This window comes from Zootoca vivipara, chromosome 17 (assembly GCF_963506605.1).
Source record: "Zootoca vivipara chromosome 17, rZooViv1.1, whole genome shotgun sequence".
Classification (NCBI taxonomy): domain Eukaryota; kingdom Metazoa; phylum Chordata; class Lepidosauria; order Squamata; family Lacertidae; genus Zootoca; species Zootoca vivipara.
In genome coordinates, this window is record NC_083292.1 from 28105200 (window position 1) to 28128408 (window position 23209).

General features: G+C 46.3%; 2 protein-coding genes across 4 annotated transcripts in view; both read left to right on the top strand.

Annotated features, from left to right (window-relative positions):
• Positions 1 to 8151: 8151 nt before the first annotated feature.
• On the top strand, positions 8152 to 16887 carry LOC118076221 (solute carrier family 22 member 20-like). Its single transcript, XM_060269843.1, has 10 exons — positions 8152 to 8749; positions 9040 to 9044; positions 9342 to 9494; positions 9671 to 9840; positions 10514 to 10742; positions 11882 to 12005; positions 13887 to 14002; positions 14808 to 15022; positions 16152 to 16299; positions 16494 to 16887. The coding sequence occupies exons 1-10, from the start codon at positions 8339 to 8341 to the stop codon at positions 16699 to 16701; spliced, it is 1779 nt and encodes a 592-aa protein (XP_060125826.1). The 5' UTR covers positions 8152 to 8338; the 3' UTR covers positions 16702 to 16887.
• Positions 16888 to 18915: 2028 nt separating this feature from the next.
• Positions 18916 to 23209, top strand: part of POLA2 (DNA polymerase alpha 2, accessory subunit) — a 41325-nt gene continuing 37031 nt past the window's right edge. For all 3 annotated transcript variants that reach the window (XM_035098932.2, XM_035098933.2, XM_035098934.2), the window contains exons 1-2: positions 18916 to 19127; positions 20263 to 20387. In XM_035098932.2, coding sequence (XP_034954823.2) covers positions 19031 to 19127; positions 20263 to 20387 — 222 coding nt within the window. In that variant the 5' untranslated portion in view covers positions 18916 to 19030. The remainder of the gene's footprint in view (positions 19128 to 20262; positions 20388 to 23209) is intronic.

A 23209-nucleotide genomic window follows, 5' to 3' on the forward strand; every position in this document is an offset into this window, starting at 1 on the left:
TGAGAAAAAGATTCTCACCCCCCCCTGCCTCTTTAGAGTACCAGCTCTTGAAAGTATGGGAGACGAGTTATATGGTCAAATTAATGGATATTGTTGGAAGAAGCGAAGGAATATAATCATTTATTTGAAAAGCGGAGCTTTTTTTGTCTTATTCTGGAACCATAAAGTTCAGAGCACAACCCAATGACTTATAAACAAGGTTGTAAAAGGAGAAGACAACATTGAGACCCACTGAAATAGATGCACAGCAAGACTCACTTAGGCCCATTCATCTTTGTGAGTCTATTCTAGATGGATCCACCCTAAGATGTTTAAACAAATAGTTGTTTTTGCTTTTTTTATTATGACATTTTATTCCTTCTGTATCCCTGTCTCCCTTACAGTAACTGGCCCCCAGGCTTGTCGCAAGAAACATACTTATTTAATTAAGTTACACTTTGCAGCACCAATTAGAGTGTATTCTATTTGTATTATTATGTCTTGCTCCTCTCTCTCTCTCTCTCTCTCTCTCTCTCTCTCTCTCTCTCTTCCGGCCTCCTTTGCTGACTTGTCTCCCCGCCCCATGCTTTCCTCACAACAGGCTCAGAGCATGGCTGAAGAAAAGCAAACTTTGAACCAGCGGATCAATGAGCTGCTGGAGAGGCTGATCAGTGCCCAAAACACGATTTGCACCTTGGAGAAAATTAACGTGAGTACTTTGATCAAAGTACTTTGGGGGGGGCGTTGAGGAGAGAAAGGTATAACAACAGAATAATGGAGGAAAACTTGAATCATGGGAGGTCTAATTTCTTCTGCCCCACTACTCTAGCGGGGGAAATTCAGAGTGCGAGACCATTCCCAACAAAAGGCTCTTGAAATTTTATTTCAAGACCTCTAAAGGAGACCCCAGCACCTGCCAATTTAGGTTGATCTCACTTATCCATCAACAGGTTTCTCCTACTGCCCCTCTTGCTCCTCTCTTGAAACCCCCTTAGATCTAGTCCTGCCCTCTCTGGGGCAGCAGAGAAGAGAAGCAGCCTTTTCCCACTGCTGTGTGTGATGGTGCCACTGGCAAGAGCCCTTCCATTTCCTCATTTTCCATACAGGCAGGCAGCTCCCCGTAGATGCAGGTCTTGCGTTCCAAGGCACCGCACACGTCTGTGAAATCACATATAATTGAAACTCACTGAAAACCTCCGCAAACAAACCACTCCACCCTTTTAGTGATATTTCTGTGACGTCTTTGGTTCACTTCCAGATTCAGCGCGATGCGTTTTATCACAGTTGCACACATCTTGAATGTGCATAAACTGCTCTCCTCTGAATCTGTTCCACTTTACAGGGCCAAACATATTTATAGCACACCCTCAAACTACAAGACCTGCTGGGATTTTTTTGGGAGGGAAGGCCATTACCTAAATGGTCTGAATGGTCTTTGCTGTCTCTCCACTCACAGATCTCAGGGCTGCTGGCAAAGCCCAGCCTGGAAAAGCAGCGGCGCAGTGGGAAGGACGTGTCTCCCTCAGATAGCCTCTGCTCTCTGCACATTCTGGATGTCGCACCCCCTCCTGCTTTCATGGATGGCGCCTCTGAGATGCAAACCACCCCCAACCAGTCCGACTCGGCCACCGAAACCAGCAAACTGGGCTGCAGCTCCGAATCGGACACAGCAGCCGGGCCGAGCGAGGAGAGGAGCCTCCTGCTGAAGTACGAGGCGGCCCTGGTGGCACAATCCCCAGAAGGGCCAAAGAGACACAGCAAGAGCCACACCCGGGCCACAGCCTTCATCCCCTGGAAGCAGAAGTCCACGGCGTTCTCAACGCAAGACACGAATTCGACAGAAAGCGAGTGCAGCGAGGAGGAGGGAGCAGCCCCGCTTTGTCCCCTCCCAGCCCCGCGCTTCCTGTACTTGAGGCAGGAGGCCCTGGTGGCCCCGCCGGGGCCCAGCAGCCATTTCCCAGCCTTGCCCACACTGCAGACAGAGGTCTTTGAAGCCGCCCACCTGCCTTCCCCCACCAACCTGCCGCCCAGTGGGCAGCTTGAGGAGCTGGTGCCAGAAATGAGCAGCTCCGAGAGCTCTGAGAATGGCGAGGTCTCCTGGAGCCCTGGCTTGGTGGAGAAGACATCAGGAGGACCTCACCTGGATTACCAGTCGGCCCAAAAAATGCTTGACGGCCTGCTGCAGAAGAGCCGCCGGGGGAATGAACCACCCAAGGCGGGCAGGTTGGAAGGCTTCCGTTTAGCTGGTGCCACAGAGGGGAGCGGAGCAGGCCGGGGCCTCCCTCACTTCCACCAGCAGCAGCACCAGCAACACAGGATCCGTTTCTACCAAGAGTTCTCGAGTCCTGAGGAGGGAAAGAGCTACGCATGCCCCCTGGGCACCAAGGGGGCAGTGGTGGGGCCAGAGGGCAGCGATGCTGCACAAGATTCTACATCCCTCTGAGGTGGGATGAAAGGAAGCCGCTCCCTTAGCCGTGCCATACTTCCCACCCCCTGCAATCCATAGGACTGTCTTCCCTTACTCAGTGATGAAGAAAAAACGTTCTGCACATGACTCAGATGAACTTTCTCCTTTAGGCTTATCTTCCTATGAATCAGGGCCCGAACCAGGTCCTGAGCTAAGCCCCTGGACCCCATGGGAACCTTGACCAGCCCCTTTCCCACCTCTCCTCCAGGTGTAACTTTTGGTTGTAATTCAATCCCCGTTTTGATTTAAACAGCAGCAGCAGCTAGCTTATATTAAATCTCTGTCTGGTAGTTTTGAAAGTTTATATTAGTGAAGAGGAAATCTGATGATGTGCTTCTTCTTTCGTAACAAATGAGGCGCAACTTTATTTACAGGGTAAAGTATGTCACACTGTAGTTCAGACACATGAGAAGCAGTCACCTAAAGGACAATTCACTATTTGCATTCAGAAGTGTGTGTTGTTGTTTTTAAAGATAATTCCAGAAAGGCAGAGCTTTCCAAACTTTTCACGTTGGTGACACACTTTTTAGACATGCTTCATTTCACGACACATTAATTCAGCTTTACTAGCAAGCGAGGTTAAATGAACGCCTTCGCATGACACACCTACACACTGCAGCCGACACGCTAATGTGCCGCTACACAGAGTTTAGAAAGCTCTGCCGTAAGGGTTTAGTATGGCAAACAGTGATCTAATTTTCCAACCAAACTTTTACCTGTAAGCATTGTATCAGGCCAGCACTGTTCTTGAGGGTGGTTGTCAACTTTTGAAGCCTATAAATTAGAAAATGTATAAGCAACTAGAATTCTACACAGGTCATAAGGGTTTACCATACCTCTTCAACATTCTCCCACCTCCTTGATCAAAAGAAGGATGGCTCAAAATAATGCCTTCTTGGGGAAAGTACAATTCGGGATAACAGGATTTAAACTAAAATACAAAGAATGCTTGAACACAGTAGAAAATAGGGCAGTTTTACAGACAGTGAGGACAGTGACAGCTTAATTCTATTTTTCTATAGTGGAAATTCTGGTGGAGTATTTTTCTTTTATTTTCATCCCTCAGACGTGCACAGAACCAGTAAACTACCGGTATGTGATGAAAAACAATATTGGGCAGCAATCTGATAAGCATGTGTGAAGCACTTAAGATTGCTTTTGTTTCTTTTCTGCTGTGCTTCTTGCAAATATACATAATTGTTTGGAAAGGAAATCTTACTTTAATGTACATAAATTTATCAACACAAGCATATTAAAATTAAATCAAAATCAGTTAAAGGCTGGGTTTTTAATACAGTATATATATATTACTGAGAAATATATGACTTCTGAGTATAGTGTCATGTATTGTTTATTCAGAGGACCAGCAAGCCTTCATGGGTGCTAGAAGCCAGAGGATGCCACTCATATCCCTAAGCACAGCGAAATTTGTCCGCAGGCATAAGCTACACAAGCGTAGTGGAGCCTCCCCATCTAGAGGCTTTCTACCTCTCAGTAAAGGAGCTGTTTCTCACCTGGTTCTTCCCCTGCCCTCCAAGAATAGGGTAGAGGCGGTGAAGAAGGACCTCGGTGTCTCCCACCCTTCTTCCCACATCTGGCAAGGATGCCCACCTCATTCTCGGGGAACAGATTTGTCTCACCAGAGTCTTCGAGTCCTCTCCTTCCACTCGGGGGTTTAATGCGTCCCCGAGGACACCCACTGAGATCTCCCGAGCAGCGGCGCTCGAGGTGTAATAAGAAACAGACACCGATTCTGCCTTAAAAATAAAATTAAAAATATCCCACTCCCCTGTCTCACTCAATGGAGGCGGTGGGGTAGACTCCTGCAGCACATGATGGGAGCTGCCTCTGGGCAGATGTAGCGTGCTCATGGAGCTGGAGGCTTGGTGCGCAGCGTCCGCCCGCTACTGAATTCCTGCCATCGCCTGCAGACAGACTGCGCTGAGCCATGGAGGCTCCAAGCAGCCCTTCCAAAAGAGAGACGAGGGGAGAGGGGGAGGGGTGGCCGGTTTGGAGTGTGCTGCTTAGGAGATTCCCTCGTTGGTGTGTGTGTGGCCCCCTCTGCTCATGCTCTATGGTAGCTAAGGATCTTGAGCTCCGAGACGGCGCCCTCTTGCAGCTGCTCCTCCGTGGGCACCGCCCTGTTGAGAAAGGCGCTGTGGGATAAGGTCGGGCGGAAGTGCGCCATCTTGAAGCTGCAGTCGGCGGCGCCACCGAGGGCACTCAAGACGCCATCTTGCGAGAGGCACCAGGGGCGGAAGTGAATCCTCACAACTGGAAAGCCTTAGGCTGCTCTTGTGTTTCAGTCCTCTGTGTGCAGTCCTGGCGAAGTCAACAGAAAGAGCACTTTCCCAAGAGTACTCTTTAGCCTCGCCAGGAATGGGGGAGAGATTTGAATTAGTTTGTAGCTGTGCTTTTTTCCAGGAGGTACTCAAGGGCACCTCTCTTCTGTTGTTAAAAAGTGTGGCACTTACTGCAACAACTTCATACTGAGTCAGTCATACCTCGGTTTAAGTACGCCTTGGTTTGAGTACTGTATTTTCAGTTTAAGTGCTCCGCGGACCTGTCTGGAACGGATTAATCCACTTTCCATTACTTTCAATGGGAAAGTTCGCTTCAGATTAAGTACGCTTCAGGTTAAGTATGGACTTACGGAACCAATTACACTCATACCCATAGCTGCCAAGTTATCCCTTTTTTAAAGGGATTTTCCCTTATGCTGAATAGGCTTCCTCGCGAGAAAAGGGAAAACTTGGCAGCTATGCTCATACCTCGGGTTAAGTACGCTTCAGGCTGAGTACTCCGCGGACCCGTCTGGAACAGATTAATCCACTTTCCATTACTTTCAATGGGAAAGTTCGCTTCAGGTTAAGTACGCTTCAGGTTAAGTACTCCACGGACCATCTGGAACGGATTAATCCACTTGCCATTACTTCCAATGGGAAAGTTCGCTTCAGGTTAAGTACGCTTCAGGTTAAGTACAGACTTCCAGAACCAATTGTGTTTGTAAACCGAGGTACCACTGCACTACCGTTACCTATTTTTCTAGAAAGAAAGCACTGCCCATGAGCATACCCTCCCAACATTTAAAAATAGGGACATATTTAATAAACATAAACATAAACCTTATTATTTATACCTCGCCCATCTGACTGGGTTGCCCCAGTCATTCTGGGTGGTTTCTAACATATATAAAAACATAATAAAACATTAACTACTTAAAAAAGCTTCCTTATACAGGGCCACCTTCAGATGTTTTCTAAAGGTTGTATAGTTACATAACTCCATATCCTCCAACACTTCTCCAATGAAAATAGCGACATCCTAAGGGAAAGTGGGGCATTCTGGGATCAAATGAGAAACTGGGACGGCTTCTGTAAATTCGGGACTGTCCCTGGAAAATAGGGACACTTGGAGGGTCTGAGACAAAAAGGGTTTAGGATTTCAGTTTGCATGACATGGGGTGGAAGGGAATAATTTCACTGGGTTAGCAGCGGCAAGGCAGAAGAAGGCGGGGCATGAACTGTGACAGACTGTAATAAAGAGACAGAAAGCATGACTTCTTTCTCAGTTTGATATCCAAACCTGCTGAACCTATGGGAGAAGCAAGAGGCCCTCTTGGAGTGTGAATACTCCATCAAGACTCAGGTTGTATATATGTGTAAATAAACCATATACGTACCATAAAGACACAACATTATCCACTGTGCCTCATTTTTCCAAGAAAACACAGACCCTGGTGCGTAAAACGCTCCTGGAATCTCACACTGCTGTGGAGGTCGGGGGTGGCGTGTAACAAAAAGCATCAATTGATCATTGATTATTTTTGTAATCGTTACTTAACCGTGCTACAAAATTTAGAGTACACATTTTGAAGGATGCTGCATTTCAGTTGGTGCATTGTTTTAGAAGGCGCAGATTATGTAGGTTTGCCATTAAATGTGAACTGAGTCAAATGTATCCCCTACCCCTAGCCGCTGCACAATGGGTCAGACATTATCTTCTACAAGTTAGAGCCACCAGATCCCCAAGTCATTTGTCACCATCCCAATCAGACCCCCATAGAAGCAGACCCTCCAAGTGTCCCTCTTTTCCAGGGATGTCTCTGATTTAGAGAAACCCTCCCACTTCCTGATTTGATCCGAGGACGTCCCACTTTTCCTTAGGATGCCCCTATTTTAATTGGAGAAATATTGGAGGTTATGGAGTTATCCAACCACCGAGCCATCTGAAGGCAATACTGTATTGGGAAGGTTTTTTTATGTTTAATGTTTAGTTATGTTTTTATATATGTTGGAAGCTGCCCAGAGTGCTGGAGTGACCCCATAAGATGTGGGGGGTATGAATAGTAAATTTATCATTATGGAATGGGACGTTCCCATTTTCATCAGAGAAATGTTGGAGGGGATGTAGAAGTATCTGTGTAATTAATATGTTTCTGCCCCCATGGGGTGCTTTCTGTTGCATACACTGCATTGGCCCTTTGATTGTAATTGATTCTTATTGTCAGCCAAAACACCAATCCCCAAGTAATTGTCTTTTTAATTAGTGGTTTGTTTTCCAATAACAACCGTGTAAATAAAGCCTTCCCACGGTAGCCAAACACCTGCCCCTTACATAATCCCTTGCTCTTTTTAGGAGCCTGTAAAATGAGCAGAGGCCCAGGAGAAATTAAAGAGTAGCTGTGTGTGTGTGTGTGTGTGTGTGTGTGTGTGTGTGTGTGTGTAGATGTCTATATAGTCAGTCAAGACTCAATAAACAGATTCAGGCCTCTTTTGCAATTTGGGATGCTGCAATTTATTCAAGCTCCCTCAAAATTTGTTGCATGTTAGGACATAACAGAGATGAATTAAAGGATTCCTGCAATCTAGAAAGCCTATTTCTTCTTAGAAAACCTGTCCCATCTTTGCCCACGCAGATATTTGGAACCCGTTCTGTGCCTGGTAAGTCTCCCCCCCCCAGTTGCCCCCTATACCATCACTGCTTTTACCTGCCCAAAAGGGAAATTTTGATCATATTGTGCACCAATTAATTCCCCTGGATCTGAAAGCTTTTCTCCTTGTTCTGCGGCTGTGCAGAAATCCACCCTTACTTGCTGAATCGGATCTTATCAGATGTGCGGAAAATCCGAAGAGAGATTTTGCTTACCAAGCTTCTGATTCAGCGGGTAAGACCAGATTTTCCAAGGGCACAGCCATGGCACAACAAGAGGAGCTCTCATACACCTGTGGAATTTATTGGTATAAAATCCCATCAAAATACAGGGCAAGCAAAAGTGTGAATGAGCCCTTTAGTTTATGCAATTAAGGTAGACAAACTTTTTAAATAAACAACCATTTTTTGTGGGGGGGGGGGACAGTTAGGAAACTGATGGGAAAATACACTAAAAAGTGTGGAATTCAGAGAAAGACATAGAACTTCTGCACAAACAGAACCTCCCTGCGATCAAATCAGAACAAAAACTTGATAAAGACAGGATCTTATTGGACCTTAACACAAGCTTTGTGCAGGCATATATGGATGAATGTGCAAGAAATAGTAATTGGAGGGGAGACTAAAATGCCCACTAGAAGTGGCAGGTTGTTTTCCTCTGTCTGCAAAAACAAATGGAGTTGTTGCTTTGCTCAGTCTTTAGATTTCTGACTTAGATTTGGGGGGAAATTAATATGTTGGGTTTCTTAAATATTGAGATTATCGTTTTGTTTCAGATTCAATTACAAGGCTTTAGCGTTCAAAACTGCTTGGGAAAGTTCAAAACGGCCAGCTGCTCGTCTTGGGCCAGCTTAGACTCTGAAGGGCTTTCCCCTAAGTTGGCCTACGTGGAGAGAAATCCAGAAAAGTAGGCAACCTCGCCTGTTCTATCCGATTGCACAGTAATCCTCAACTTTTGTTATGGCATTCAATGATGTCTTGGAGTCTATTGGAGGAGTTGGCCGCTTCCAGATCTCGCAAATCACCTTCTTGCTGATTTCCGTCTGCCTCATTGCTTGCCACAACTTCCTGCAGAACTTCACTGCCGCCGTTCCAGACCACCATTGCAAGCCTTTGCAGCCCACCAACCAGACCTTGCCCTCTAGCTACACCCAAAGCACAGCAGAAGGAGTCTTGTTGAAGGCACCTGTCCCCATAGACCAGAATCGGAAGCCGGAGAAGTGTCTCCAGTTTGCCATGAGTTGGTGGCGCCTATTGAGCCCAAATGCGACTGTAGCGGTTGGGGACTCTGCCACACAGGTGCACACCGAACTCTGCACAAGTGGATGGGTCTATGATGTGAGTGTGTTCGAGTCTACCATTGTGACAGAGGTGAGCTTTCTTCATCATCAACAAGAAATGAAAGACGGGGAGGCAGTTTTAAAACACAGAGTGGCAGGGATATAAATTAAAACATTCCAATAACAAATGAAGTAACTTGTTTGGGGTTGTTTGGCTTAGATTTAATTTTTAAAAGAGAATATACAGTATCTCTGTGTCTCTCTATATAAATGTAAACTGGACATGTGCGTTAGTCTCCACTTTTATCCGAAACCGCTTGACTGATTGCGTTCAAATTTGGATACAACGTCCCAAGTGAATATGTAAGTGACCATATACAGGTTGCGTAAATAGGTGTCACACCTATGGCAGGTAAAGCAGGTAAAACCCACTGTTCCGGAACACAGAACAGCCGGGGATGCTGGGAGCACAGGAGAGGTTGCAAAACAGTGCTTTGAGTTTTTGATATTAAAAGATATTAATTTTAAAAAATACAGATTTTATGCAGCTAGCATTGATTATTCCTTTGCAGAAGGAAGTTTAAAGGAATAAGACTCACATGATGCTCAGTCAAATGTATGTACAGTATATGTATATGTGTATATATGTATATATTGCAACCACGGAGAGAAAATTGACTCAGTTCTCCTCTCTCTCCCTTCCAGTGGAATTTGGTGTGTGACCTACAGAACCTGAGAGATGTAGCCCAGTCGCTCTACATGGCTGGTGTGCTGGTTGGGGCTGGTGTGTTTGGAGTCTTATCAGACAGGTGGGTGGTTGTTGTGATGAATGTTAGGTGAGGAGCGTTGCCAGATCTCCAGGTCTGACCTGAAGTCTCTGGATGGGGGGGGATAGGGATTGTAGCCCCAAAACAGCTAGAGACCCAAGGAAATTAAGACCCAGCTAGAGCCTGTCCCCATAACTCCCCACCACACAATACATTAATGCATGCATCCTACTTCTCCTTTTTTGGGGGTGGGGACTCAGGTTTGGCCGGCGCAAACCTCTGATCTGGTCATATCTGCAAATCGCCCTCGCTGGCACCATCACAGCATTCCTGCCCAGCTTCAGCAGCTACTGCGCCTTCCGCTTCCTGGCTGGCATGACGTTTTCAGGAATCATGCTAAATTCTCTGTCCTTGAGTAAGTAGTTTGGTTTGCTCCAATTCAACTTTAAAGAGCGGGTTTTGCAGGGAAAGCTCAGGACAAACAAACAAAAATAAACCATGCCCGGATACAGAGCTAAACCCCAGGCCTGTGCAGGGGCGAAGCAAGGTGGGGGCGGACCACACCAGGTGTCATCTCCGAGGGGCGCGTGACTCCCGCCTACCCCTAGCCGTTGGGGGAAGGGGGGGAGCTGCGGTGCGCTCCCGTGCTGCTGAAGGAGGGAGGCAGGCAGGCAGGCAGAGGATGGGAAGGAGGCAGGCGAGCAAACAAGCGGAGGGTGGAGGGAAGGAGAGAAGCAGAAGCTCCCTAAACTCGAGACACAACCCTGGAATCCCAAAAAAAAGCTCAACAACTCCTGGCAATTACAATAGGTAGTTCACAGGCAGTCTTTTTATACTGTGAGTAGATCGCAGTCTCTTGGGAGTCCAACTAGATTTCAATGGGTGGGGTGGGGTGGGGGTGACAATAAATTTTCCACACCGGGTACCACCTGACCTTGCTACGCCACTAGTCCTATGGCTGGAATGAGTAGAGAAGTGTGGATAAGCCTCAGACAAGGCACTATAAATATTAATGTCCTTTCAGGTTTATATCAGCAGTCAGCCTATGGTGCCAAACGATTGCATGCGACATGTTGCCCATTAAAAAATGTTCATCCTGGTTTTTACTGCAAGTCCTTTTTTAACAGTTTCTCTTGCTTTTCTCCTAGTTCTGGAGTGGATGCCCAACAAGGGCCGGACAGTGGCAGGTGCCCTCTTAGGTTACTTTGTCACCTTTGGGCAGATCGTCTTGGCAGGAGTCGCATACGGAGTCAGAAACTGGCGCTGGCTCCAACTCTCCGTCTCGGCACCATTTTTCATCATTTTTGTCTGTTCATGGTAGGGGGTGATAGCGCCAAATACGACTGTGGTATGGCTTCGGTGTGTCTCTCTTTTCCACTCATGTAGATGTGGCAGCCATTTTGTGTTAGGCCAAGACCCTATGGCCGCCATGGCCGATGTTCAGGCAGCGTGTGCTGTGCCTTAAGTAAACAAAATTGCACCATCCACACCTAGGAGGATGTGTCAACAGACTTAGTTGGCAGAAGAACAAAACAAAGAATACAGTACAGTGGTACCTCTACTTACGAATTTAATGCGTTCCGAATGCACATTCGTAAGTCTAAAAAAATTGTAAGTCGAATCCCGTAGGAATGCATTGGGAGAAAAAAATTGTAAGTCGAAGCAACCTGTGAGGGGCAAGGGGTATCGCGAAGCCCCTCCCCTCCTGAGTTCCAGCCCAGCCCAGAGCACGACTGAGAGCAGGGAGAGCTTCAGCCCCAGTGGGGAAACAGGAAGTGGGATCCAAGGCTCTGGCAGGGTAGAAGAGCCAGTGTCCCAGGTGGGACAGGAAGGAGGAAAGAGGGGGGGCAGACCCATCCCCCCAACTCCGGAACTTCGCAGAAAGCGTCGGGGGAAGAGGATGGGGCTCCCCAAGTTGTTATGCTGGCGCAAGACGCGCCAAAAGCCATTCGGAGGTTCTGATGAAAGCTGAAAGGATGTGTCTCTGTAAATAGCTCTACCTTTAGCACTGTAAATACGCAGCACCAATAAAAAGATAAAATGCAGAGCGGTGGAGAGTCGTTACTCTGAAGTAGTCCCATCCGACCACTGTGACACAACCCTATCTAAAAATTCGTAAGTAGAAAAAATCCTATCTAAACCGCATCCAAGATGGCAGACGGAGCTCCATTCGTAAGTAGAAACATTCGTAAGTAGAGTTATTCGTAATTAGAGTTATTCGTAAGTAGAGGTACCACTGTATGTATTTATGTGTGCAGCAGAGCAGGGGGAGTAAACACCAAAACAGGCCAGTGAATGCAGAGTGCATTTTGGAAGAGGGGAAATAAATGTTCCACCTGGGAGAAAGATGGAACAGAGAGGCTGGAAATGTGAACCACACTCCATTACACAAGCTTTTTTCTTTTTATTTTAAACATCCCCTTGTTAATAATATCTATCTATCTCTGTCTTGTCAGGAAACTTCCAGAATCACCACGCTGGCTCCTGCTTCATAACAAGGCACAGGTAGCAGTCCAGAATCTGAGGAAAGTTGCCGCAATAAACGGCAAAAGCAAGGAGGGAGAGAAAATTAACAAAGAGGTTAGCCATGAGATTGACCAATGTTTTGGTTTTTTGTAATACCGGTAATAATAATAATTTCTGTTATGTCGTGATTGTGATTTCAGCTCTTCATGAAGTCAGCTCAGAATAGTGATTCAGCATACTAGCAAGGAACTGCTAGGAGTCAAGTATAACAAGAACAGTCTTCTTTATTACAGTAGGAATCTTGACTGACTGGAGGGAAAGGGTGAGCTCCTTTTATACTCTCAGGAGCAGGGGTTGGGGAAAGGATACATTTAGATTTTGGCGGGAACCTATCAGAGTGAGGATCCAAATTGTGCTAACAAGTTAACCAATAGCAACTGTCACTGCACCCATTTGAATCGCCCTAGAGTGGGAAAGGTAGTTACAGGACTAGCAGAGAAACTCATGTACACAAATTAAACCAAAACATAACAATTTCTATAATAGGAGATTAGGAAATATGATATAGTAACGTAATAATATGTTCAGTTTTGCTTTTAGCATTTAAAGCCCTAGGTACCACGAGTCCCATTAAAACATTGTGAAGAGGCTGGTTAAATGAAGAAGAGGACTGGGGGGGGGCAGATTGGAGAGTTGCAGGGGTCCAACTCAGGGGAGGGTCCCAGCAACAGGATGGTTCAACACACAGCCCAAAAGTGGCATGTGGCCCTCAATACCCTTTTTCAGCAGCCCTTGGCAACATTTGATGCCCTCGCACTACCTTCCCAAATGTGAGTAAGTGAGGCTCTGAGTTTTGAGAAGGAGGCATGAGACTCTGGCAGGGCCCTAGTTAGCTTTGGGAAGGCAGTGTGAGGGCTGGGGGTGGGCATCAAATTTTGTCCTTGTCTCTTGCCAGCATGTTGACAAGGCAGTGTGCAGCCCATGGGTTCTGTTTCAAAGTACTTTTGAGGCCCACTTGGTATGAAAAGTTGGACTGCCCTGTCCTAGCAGGTTGGGGGATGGGGGGGGAACCCTGAGAAGTGTCTGAATCTGGGGAGGTTCCCAGTGGCTTGGGAGATGGAGACCAGGATCCTGGCGAAGGACCAAGTGGGTTGTCAAGAGAACAGTCCGCCTCTGTATCACCCTAGAGCAGGGTTTCCCAATCTTGAGTCTCCAGCTGTTTTTGGACTACAACTCCCATCATCCCCTGCTGGCAGGACCAGTGGTCAGGGAGGATGGGGATTGTAGTCCAAAAACAGCTGGAGACCCAAGTTCGGGAAAGCCCACCCCAGAGGTACCGATGGTATCAACTAGAACCCAGGCTTTTAATGTTGCAGCTCCAACCCTATGGAATCAGCTCCCGATCAAATTTAGACAGGCGCCTGGTATTTTTGCTTTTAGGCAGATGTTGAAAACGTATCTTTTTCAGAGGGCTTTCCCTGAAGGGTGACTCAGACGTTTTATATAATCAGTGTAATTTGATGTAAAGTGGCAGCTGCCAGTACAGGAAAGTGAGGCTCACGTCTCATATACCGACCCTTAGCAACGCCCCCTGGGCAAGGGAGAGCAGTAGTAATTCTACAAGAGGCTCTGGACAGATGGATTTAGCTATTATTTCCCACAATGCCACAGAGGGTCACAAACCAGAGCATTCTGGGAAATTAAAATGGAGGCCTGGCATTGCTTGGAGGGAAGTTTTTAATGTTTGACATTTCATTATGTTTTTATATTTTGCTGGAAGCTGCCCAGAGTGGCTGGGAGCCGGATGGGCAGGGTATTATTATTATTATTATTATTATTATTATTATTATTAGGCTAGGACAGAAGGTGACAGGTATGTTGGGGTTCAATTTGAGACCACCCCACCAAAGCCTCAATCTGCACTCTTTCTTCTGGATTAAGGCCCCTCCCCAGGCCTGTCACATTCCTTCCACTCATTTTCCCCCTATTGCACAGGTATTGCATTCTCACATGCAGATGGAAGCTGCAAGTCTGAAATCCCGGCGCACTGTCTTCGACCTGTTTCGCAGTCCAGTATTGCGGAGGGTCACTTGCTGCCTCATGGTTGTCTGGTGAGTGCAAGAGCAACTCTGTTGTTTTTATCTGCAGAGGGAAACGGTAATTGAATAGGGGAGAGAAGTCAAGGATTGCCCTTTCTTTCCTCTTATGCTTTGAGCCTCTTCTCAGAACATGGAAGTATGTAGGCAACTCAGGAACATATGAGGTCGTTTATGCGTTAAATACTACTAATCATAGTAATTTTGTATTGTGCCTATTGCATTTAGAACATCTTAGGTGCTTTGTAAGTGCTGAGTTGGGACGCAGGTGGCACTGTGGTCTAAACCACAGAGCCTAGGCCTTGCCGATCAGAAGGTTGGCGATTTGAATCCCCGCGGCAGGGTGAGCTCCCGTTGCTCAGTCCCTGCTCCTGCCCACCTAGCAGTTCGAAAGCACATCAAAGTGCAAGTACGGTAGATAAATAGGTGTCGCTCCGGTGGGAAGGTAAACGGCATTTCCATGCGCTGCTCTTGTTCAACAGAAGTGGCTTTGTTATGCTGGCCACATGACCCGGAAGCTGTACGCTGGCTCCCCCAGCCAGTAAAGCGAGATGAGTGCCGGAACTCATGACTGGACCTAACGGTCAGGGATCCCTTTACCTTTAAGTATTGAGTTGTAGCAGCAGCAGCAGCAGCAATGATCACTCATTTGTAGCAGTAGTAATAATAATAGTTTGTGCATAATATGCATTGCCTACACCCAGCCAGATGGGTGGGAAATAATGAAAATATTATTAATAATAATAATAAGTTATTATTAATCATTGCAGAAATCCAGCCCTTAAATTTGCAAATCAAGCTTGCTTCCCACTCTACCTAGGTTTTCCAGTTCCTTTTCTTATTACGGCTTGGCGATGGACGTGCAAAAATTTGGCCTGAACATCTTTGTGGTGCAGGTGTTGTTTGGAGCGATCGACCTTCCCGTTGTGCTGCTGTCCACCTTTGTCATGGTCTTCATTGGACGCCGCCTTGCCATGGCCGGCTTCCTATCCCTTGCTGGGCTCCTGGTGTTCGTCAACATGTTTGTGCCAGACGGCAAGTTGCTTTATGCGTTTTTCACCTGCATCTGCCTGGTCACTGCTGCTCCATGCTATGAGTTTTCATCAAAACATCAGAAAGAGTCTGGCTGCTGGATCAGGCCAGTGGCTTATCAAGGCCAACCTCCTGTTCTCACAGTAGCCAACCAGATGCCTAGGGGCAGCCCCAAAGTAGCGCAACTTCACCGAGAGCCAGTGTGGTGTAGTGGTTAAGAGCAGTGGGCTCGTAATCTGGTGAACCGGGTTCGCATCCCCGCTCCTCCACATGCAGCTGCTGGGTGACCTTGGGCTAGTCATACTTCTCTGAAGTCTCTCGGCCTCACAGGGTGTTTGTGGTGGGGGAGGAAGGGAAAGGAGATTGTTAGCCGCTTTGAGACTCCTTCGGGTAGTGATAAAGTGGGATATCAAATCCAAACTCTTCTTCTTCTCTTCTACATGTGACCCACAGTGAGTGGCATTCTGATGCACATGGCCTCCATCGCTGGAGGTAAAACACAGCCATGGCTAGTAGCCAACTGATAGCCTCGGCCTCCAGGAATTTGTCTAATCTGTTTTCGCATGAATATTGTGCTCAGTCCATCCTATCGACCTGTGAGCTGTACTGCTGTCACCCTTGGTATCAGCCATGCTGTGTTGCTGCTTGAGCAGGGGTCACCAACCCAGTTCCATTGGGCACACATGCGCCCATAGAGCTATTCCTTGGTTCCTTAGAGTCCCTGCCCCCTGCTGAGATTAGGCCCGAAAGACACTTCCATTGTAACCTATAGAATAGGTTGCAATGTCTGCTTGTTGGCTGGGTGTGTGTGTGCTTGTGATGCCCACAAGAGTCTCTCAGGATGGCAAATGTGCCCACAGACTCCCAGGGAGCACCACGGCTAAGGGGGAACCCAGCTCTCTTCAGTCCTAGACCACCGCTAGGGGGATGGAATTTGTCCGGGGACTTATTTGCAAATCCGGGGACTGTCCCTGGGGACGCCTGGTAACCCTAATTTACACTGATTGGGGGGGGGGAGTGTTATTTTTCTGTTTTCTTTTGCGTGTGTACATGAGGGGTGGGTGGGTGACTGCCTGTTCGATAGGTCAAAAAGACAGTTTGTTGTATTCATATTGTGACAGCCTATGGCTGTAAACGTTTCGTTTATTCTATATATTTCTCCTTCCTGCAGAACTGCAAACGTTGCGTACAGTGCAGGCAGCACTAGGGAAAGGGTGCCTCGCCAGTTCCTTTATTGGTGCATATCTGTATTCTGGGGAGCTCTACCCAACAGAGATCAGGTGAGCAGCTAGTATCATCTACGGTAAACCAGGGTTTCCCAAACTTGGGTCTCTAGCTGTTTTTGGACTACAACTCCCATCATCCGCGGCTAGCAGGACCAGTGGTCAGGGATTATTTCTGCCAGATTAACGGCCACAGGGTTCAAGCAGCTGGTGTTTAGAGTCTTATAAACACCAGCATTTCTTCTTGCCAGGCAAACAGGCATGGGATTTGTGTCAATGCAAGCCCGTCTCGGAGCCATGGTTGCGCCCCTGGTCTACGTGCTTAGGGATTCCTTTCCTGTCCTGCCACCAATTATATTTGGAGCTGCTGCCCTCCTTGCGGGGGTCTCTGCCTGCTTCCTGATGGAGACGAGACGTTTACCCCTCCTGGAAACCATCGCAGAGATGGAACGCAGGTAAGTTTTCTTTCCCATCCCTTATAGGAGTTGAAAAACGATTAGGATGGGACCCTGACCCAAAGAGTGGTTTTATGCCATTTAGCATGCATGGAGTGGAGCACCACATTCTTCTATGCTCAACCTATTTTGGGGGGGGGCACCTGTTAGCGGTTGGCACGGCCAAAGTGAGCAGAGCAAGGGATGCAAATTTCACCTTTAGGGTGGTTTCAGTAACCTGCTGTTGTGGCCTTGTGGTAAAGGACAGATAATTAATTAATGAATTAATTAATAGCACACTGTCCATAAAATGGAAATTATCATGGTGCTAATCAATATTCTGTTGTTTGTGTTCCTTTAGGTCTAGAAATGGACCCTCAATGGAAACAGTAGAAGAAATTTGCCTCCAGCAAGTGGAGAGATCTATTTTGAAAGAATCTGTTTAGCACAGCAATAGCTCTCTCTCTCTCTCTGTGTGTGTGTGTGTGAGAGAGAGAGAGAGAGAAATAATCCTTTGACAAACCACACATTTCTGGAAAAAGTGATTCATTAAGTGGAAAAGGGTAGCATTAAACCAAGCATCTTCCTTTTGAGAGAAGACAGGAGAAACAGGAGGCTGATACTTAGTTCAGGGACCACCAACTTTTTTAGAACTGTTGGCACATTTAGATTTTTGAGTGAAAGCTTGGGACCACCCCCTCTGGTGGGATATAAATGTAATGATGATGATGGGAAACTGTGGTGTAAGATTCAGCTCATACAAAATTAAATGACTTCTTTATACTCCACTTAATTTGGGAAATTCACTTGTTCATTGAAATGTTCTTTAGCCGGGGGCTACTTAATCATGATGGCCACATGACCCGGAAGCTGTCTGCGGACAAACGCCAGCTCCCTCGGCCAGTAAAGCGAGATGAGCGCCAAAAACCCAGAGTCATCCGCGACTGGACCTAACAGTCAGGGGTCCCTTTACCTTTACCTTATCCTCATGTGAGACTCAAGAGCTTTTTTGTTTGTAAGCGCAGACATCAAATTAGATTTAAAAACCTGCAGAAAGGTTATATGACCCCCACTCTTTATTGATTTGTTAGGGGTGGAGGCTATGCACCTTTATCCCAAACTTTTTAGTGCATCTCCCTCAACACTTTCCTAACAAACAAAAAGTGTGTGATGTGTTTTTAAGTGGAATTGTTGTACCCAAACACTTTGAGAAGAAATGCTGTGTCAATAATGCTGGTGCCATGCAGGTCAGACTTCGGGAAAGAGGTCCAGGGCCCCCATAACAGACTGAGCAGAAGGGCTCCAAAAAGCAGGAGTGTGGGCAATTCACCTCATTAAGAAGTAAATGAAGTAATACACATTATACCATCTAAATAGCACACTCCGCAGTCTAGAAGTCCATTAAGGACAGGATTCTTAAGTACCCAACTGCACCACTGCTGCTATTGATTTTTTTTTAAAAAAATATCCTTATCTTTATTACATTTTAAAGCCACTTAAAAAGAGAAAGATAAAATGTACTGCTGCTGTCAAAATATTATACACTTCAAAGAAACAAACTGACACAATGAGATTGGCAGCTGATAAAAGTACTCAAAAAAGAAAAAGTAAGCAAATGAAACCAATACCTCTGCATATCCAAAACATATCTATCAGGCAGGTAAGTTTGTGATTGTGTCCCCAATGTGAGAATAATCCCACCGTACTACATTGCAGGGTTGTTGTGGCCTCAGCCCAATCAGCAACGTCCCTGCATTATAACCGGTAACAACAGATTAGTTGTTGTTCATAATGCTCATCAGCCACCATTAATCAACTAATTAATTAAGTCAAAATACAGCATTAAAGACAGAGAAGGCTTTACCATCACAAAGTAATGGAAGGTATCGGAATGATACCGATGATGACCTGTTATTTAATTTGGCGGGGAATAAAAATACTTGCGTTTATAAAGAGCAGGAGCTCTGCTTATTCTGGCGCAGAAGGGGCGGGGCGAGGGAGGGAATTATACGGCGCAGGCCAATCAAAGCCACGCAAAAGAACCTTCTTTATAAAGCAGCCGTCCTTTTTCCACTCCGCAAAGCGTCGAAGGGTATTCCGGCGTTCTTAGCCGCTCTAGGAGTTTCAAGCAGCAGCAGCAGCAACGCCACATCTCTATGCTCCTCTGCAACCTCCTCCCATTCATGTAAGAACTGGCATGCGCCCATTCAGGAGTTGAAGCTCCGCCCCCTCCCGCTCTTTCCTGCTCTTTCCCTTCTTCTTGCGGGCGAGGAAGGTGGCGCCGTAAATAACCGAATAACTGCGCGCTCCCCGCCTACCCCGCCAAGAGAAGTGGCGGGAAAGGAGGTCCTGCAATGGCGGCGCTCGTGGTTGAGGACGTGTTGGCTGAGCTTAGGCTCTTCGGGCTGGACTTGAAGGAGGGTGAAGACGGGGCTGCCCTTACCGACAAATGTGAGCCGCATATAGAACGGGGGCGGGGGATTTACTAGGAAGGGCGCTAGTTCTCATTGAGGAGCTTTTTATTTGGAGGGGGCGTAATTTGGGATATGCAGGCGGTTGTCTATGTGGGGAACAGCGGTGGACTGGGGGATTTCTGGGGGATAGGATGCAAGAAGCGTGGAGAGAAAATGGGGAAAGAAGATAAATGTGGAAAAGAGGGAGGCGGATTCAGAGAGGTGGGGCAGTTTTAAAAATGAGTCTTGCCTGGATCGGGCCAGAAGATCCGTCTAGCCGAGGATCCTGTTTCCAGGAGTGAGCAGCTGTAGATTCCTCTGGGAAGGCTCTCCAGCAGGGCCTGAAAGAAACGGCTGGTTGTTCCCTGTACCTGGTCTTCAAAGGTAGACTGTCCCTGAATGTGGAGGCTCAGTGTGACTCTCGTATCTGCTGCCTACAGGAGAATGTGTCTGTGAGCTTTGCCTGTTTGAATTGCTGCTCCTTAATAAATTGTTTTTAGCTGGCTTTAATATCGTCGTAACCCAGCCCTGGGGTCTTATGGTGAAGGGTTGCCTTCTTGAATCAGACAAGTGCACTTAGGGTTGAACTAAAAATAAAAAATCCTTCCAGTAGCACCTTAGAGACCAACTAAGTTTGTCATAGGTATGAGCTTTTGTGTGCATGCACACTTCTTCAGATACCACCTTCATGCTTGAACTGTTAATGTGTTTTAAATCTTGCATTCAAACAAATCCAGGAAATTTGCCAGGAAATTATTTTTAATGTATTACTTGTAACTTTTTTTTTTACATTTCAATGGAACACAATGTACTAAAGGACTTCAATTATTTAGATTTCAAGACAAACAAGAAAGGTGCTAAAAGTTATAAATATATTTTTAAACTTTGATTTTAGATTTTACTGGTATGGTTTCTATTCCCCATTTTGGACTGGATTGTGTGTATTCTGTTCATTGATTACATGAGACAATTTCAAAAACTGGAAAGTTTTCTGCAGAAAAATCTACCGTAATGGTGGAAATTTTTCATCGCACTTCACTGAGGTGGATCTCGCTGTCTGTTATAGGGATGTCCTTGAGGAACTGATAAAGTACCACTGTTTAATAACTCCCCTCTCTCTTTCTCTCTTGTAGTGGTAGAACTTTGCACGTTGTACAGGTTGAAAGAAAACGAGATTGCAAATGAAATAATTGCTTTTGCTGTAACGAAGCAATTCATTAAGCTTACGGCAGAGTCCCTGCACATCTTTGAACATGAAGTAAGTGAGCTTTTGGAAGAAATTGCGGTAGATAGATGTTTTGATTTGCCTATTTGAGGTAGATCCACTATAAGGGCAGCTCCGCTATGGTGCATTCAGAGCGTAGGCGGCAGCCCCTACCCTCTGGAACTCCCTGCCTATTGATGTTAGGCAGGCTCCTTGGCTGTACTGTACTGTTTTTGGCACTGGCTAAAAACTTTTAGAATGCCATCTTGCATGCAACTTAACCGTGTATGTTCATTTTAAAACAGCAGATTTTACTTACATTTTGATACATTTCTTTTTTTAAAACATATTTTTATTAGTTTTACAAGTTACAAAAAAAACAACGGTACATACATAGACACATTTCCACCTTCTTCCCACCCCCCCATGGGTCCTCCCCTGCCACTGGAGTATCCCATGCAGGTGAGCAGTCAAAGATGGTCCATTTTATAATTGGGTTTCTGTCCCCCTCCCCCGCCCCAGAGCCCCCCCCCTGCCACCAGAGAGCTCCAGGGGATCAGGGCAGGGAGCAGGAAGGCATCCATCCAACCATCCATTCTCATACCAAAAAGGGAAAAAAGAAAAAAAAAACAGAAGAAAAAAGGAAAAAAAGCAAAGCAAAAATAATCTTTTTCCATTCAACATTGGTAAACCATATTTTGTGGGCTTCCCCAACCTCCCCCCTTCCCCGGTTTTCATCCCTTTTTTCCCCCTCTTCCACAGTTTCTTAATCTATCAAATAATTACCTTTATACCTCATACAATTATAAACATTGACTAATATCATTTTCACCAATTATCTTAATCATTATAAATCGAACTCCAATTTTTCTTCCCGTGCCTAATTTTACCCCCCCCCCCTATAGACCTCCTTAATTTCAACTTTTTCTAAAATCAATTCTCATTTAAACTATAACTATTCCCAATCTAACCTTTCTTCCCCGGTTTCCGGCTACAACCCCCCAATCCAGCAAGTTCCGTAGTCAGCAGTCCAGTTTTAATCCTAATCATCCTAGTTATCCATCCTATTAATCACAACCCCACTCTCCCTTCATCCCACCCCCTTTTTCCAGTGTTTTACCGTCCAGACCTCCATACAACCCCCCTGAGTTTCACCCCTTCTTTGGTTCTTTTTTTCTTCTTCCCTGTGGGCATTCTGAAGTTCCAGTATATCCAGTCGTACCCTCCTCAAAAGAGGAGCACTCCACATGTCTTTTTGTAGCAAAAAGTCATCTTTTCCTTCGTGGTGAGCTTCATTTTGCATTATATTGTCACAGTCGTCGTCATCATCTATACGTTCCAAATCACAATCGCCATCATTGTCAAAATCCTCCAAATCACTGTCACTATCATTTTCAAACTCTTCCTCCTCAGTTTCAGTGGCTTCATCCTCTAAGAGATCATATTCCGCAATCACCATCTGGAATTGTTGCCTTAACTCTTGCTGTTGTGTCTCATCTTGACATAGTCCTATTCTTGTTTCCCACATAATTGTCACAACATTCCGCTGGAACTCTGGCGGATACCTTTTTGTTGACATAGTTCAATCCTGTCAAGGTCAAAACTTGTCACATGGGGTGGAAGCTGGTCACAGTTATTTTCTCGACCCCATTTTAACGAGCTGGCTGCATTCTCCAATTCTTAAAACCTAAAAATCCAAACTAATACTTCAAAAACATATAGGCCAGAAATTCTAAAAAGTCCAAAAATAAAAATAAAATTCCACTTATAAATCCAAATCTGCTCGCTGGGCTGTCTGGGCTGCCGGCTCCCGGGGGGAGGAAAGGTCTTTCTAAATCCTTATATCCACAGTCCATCTCCCCTTTTACCCTGCATCTTCTTTTTCAATGTCTTTAAGGAAACCCTTTAAAATTAAAATCTTCTGTTCGCGGCTTCGGGTTTTTTGTTTACTGTTTCTTGAATTGCCGGTGGGGGGGGGTGGCTTCCATTTTTTACCCCTCTCTCCCAAATCCAAATTAATTTATAATCCAATCTTTTAAGGTTACTTACAGTCTTTTCCAAATCGTTTTTTCCCCCCAAAGAATCCAGCGCTCTCCGCCTTCGGCTTGAAGCTTCTCTCCGCTAGGTTAACGCTGTTGTTCAAGATGGCCCCCACGACTTCTACCCTCCTCACTCCGGGGCTCTTATTAGAGCTTGCCAGAGAGTTGGGGAGTCCGGATTTGGGCACCGCCGAACAAAATTCGCCCCCGGGACGCTCTTCCCGGGGTTCTAAGGGGCGCAGCGTCGCTCTCGCTGCCCTCCCCACTCCTAGCGGAGACGGGTCGTCTTGGAGACGAGACGAAACCCCGCCGATCGGCGCTGGCGCTGAACCGGAAGCCTCCATTTTGATACATTTCATGTCAATTTGTTTTTAACGTTTCATGTTATGACTGTTTTGCTAGAGGTGGCCGCCCCTGCCCACTTTGCTCGACTACCCGCCCCCCTTACTGCTACCCCCTCCGCTTAGAGCTTGATGTTAGAGGTGCAAAGCAGAAAGGCAGGAAGGATGAAGGGGGCCAGAGTCTGCTGGGAAGCAGTGGCAAAAGCAGTGGATCCTTAAGCTGGCCGGGGGCAGGGAAGTGGGCAATAGCAGTGCTGACTAGCCTATGGATCCAGTCCCTTGAGTCAGGGTCGGTGTTCGAAATTTGCCAGGTGCCAGGCGCATGGGGAAAAGGTGCTTGCTCAGAGAGAGATGCTCTTTCCATTTATTCTCTGTTCAGAACAGAAGGGAGTGTGGGCATATTTAATGGGACTTGCAGGAGGAGCAAGCAGTCTTTTCTTCATTGCTGATGTTTCGGACAATATTTACGGGTCCCATAGCAGGTCCTGATGCACAT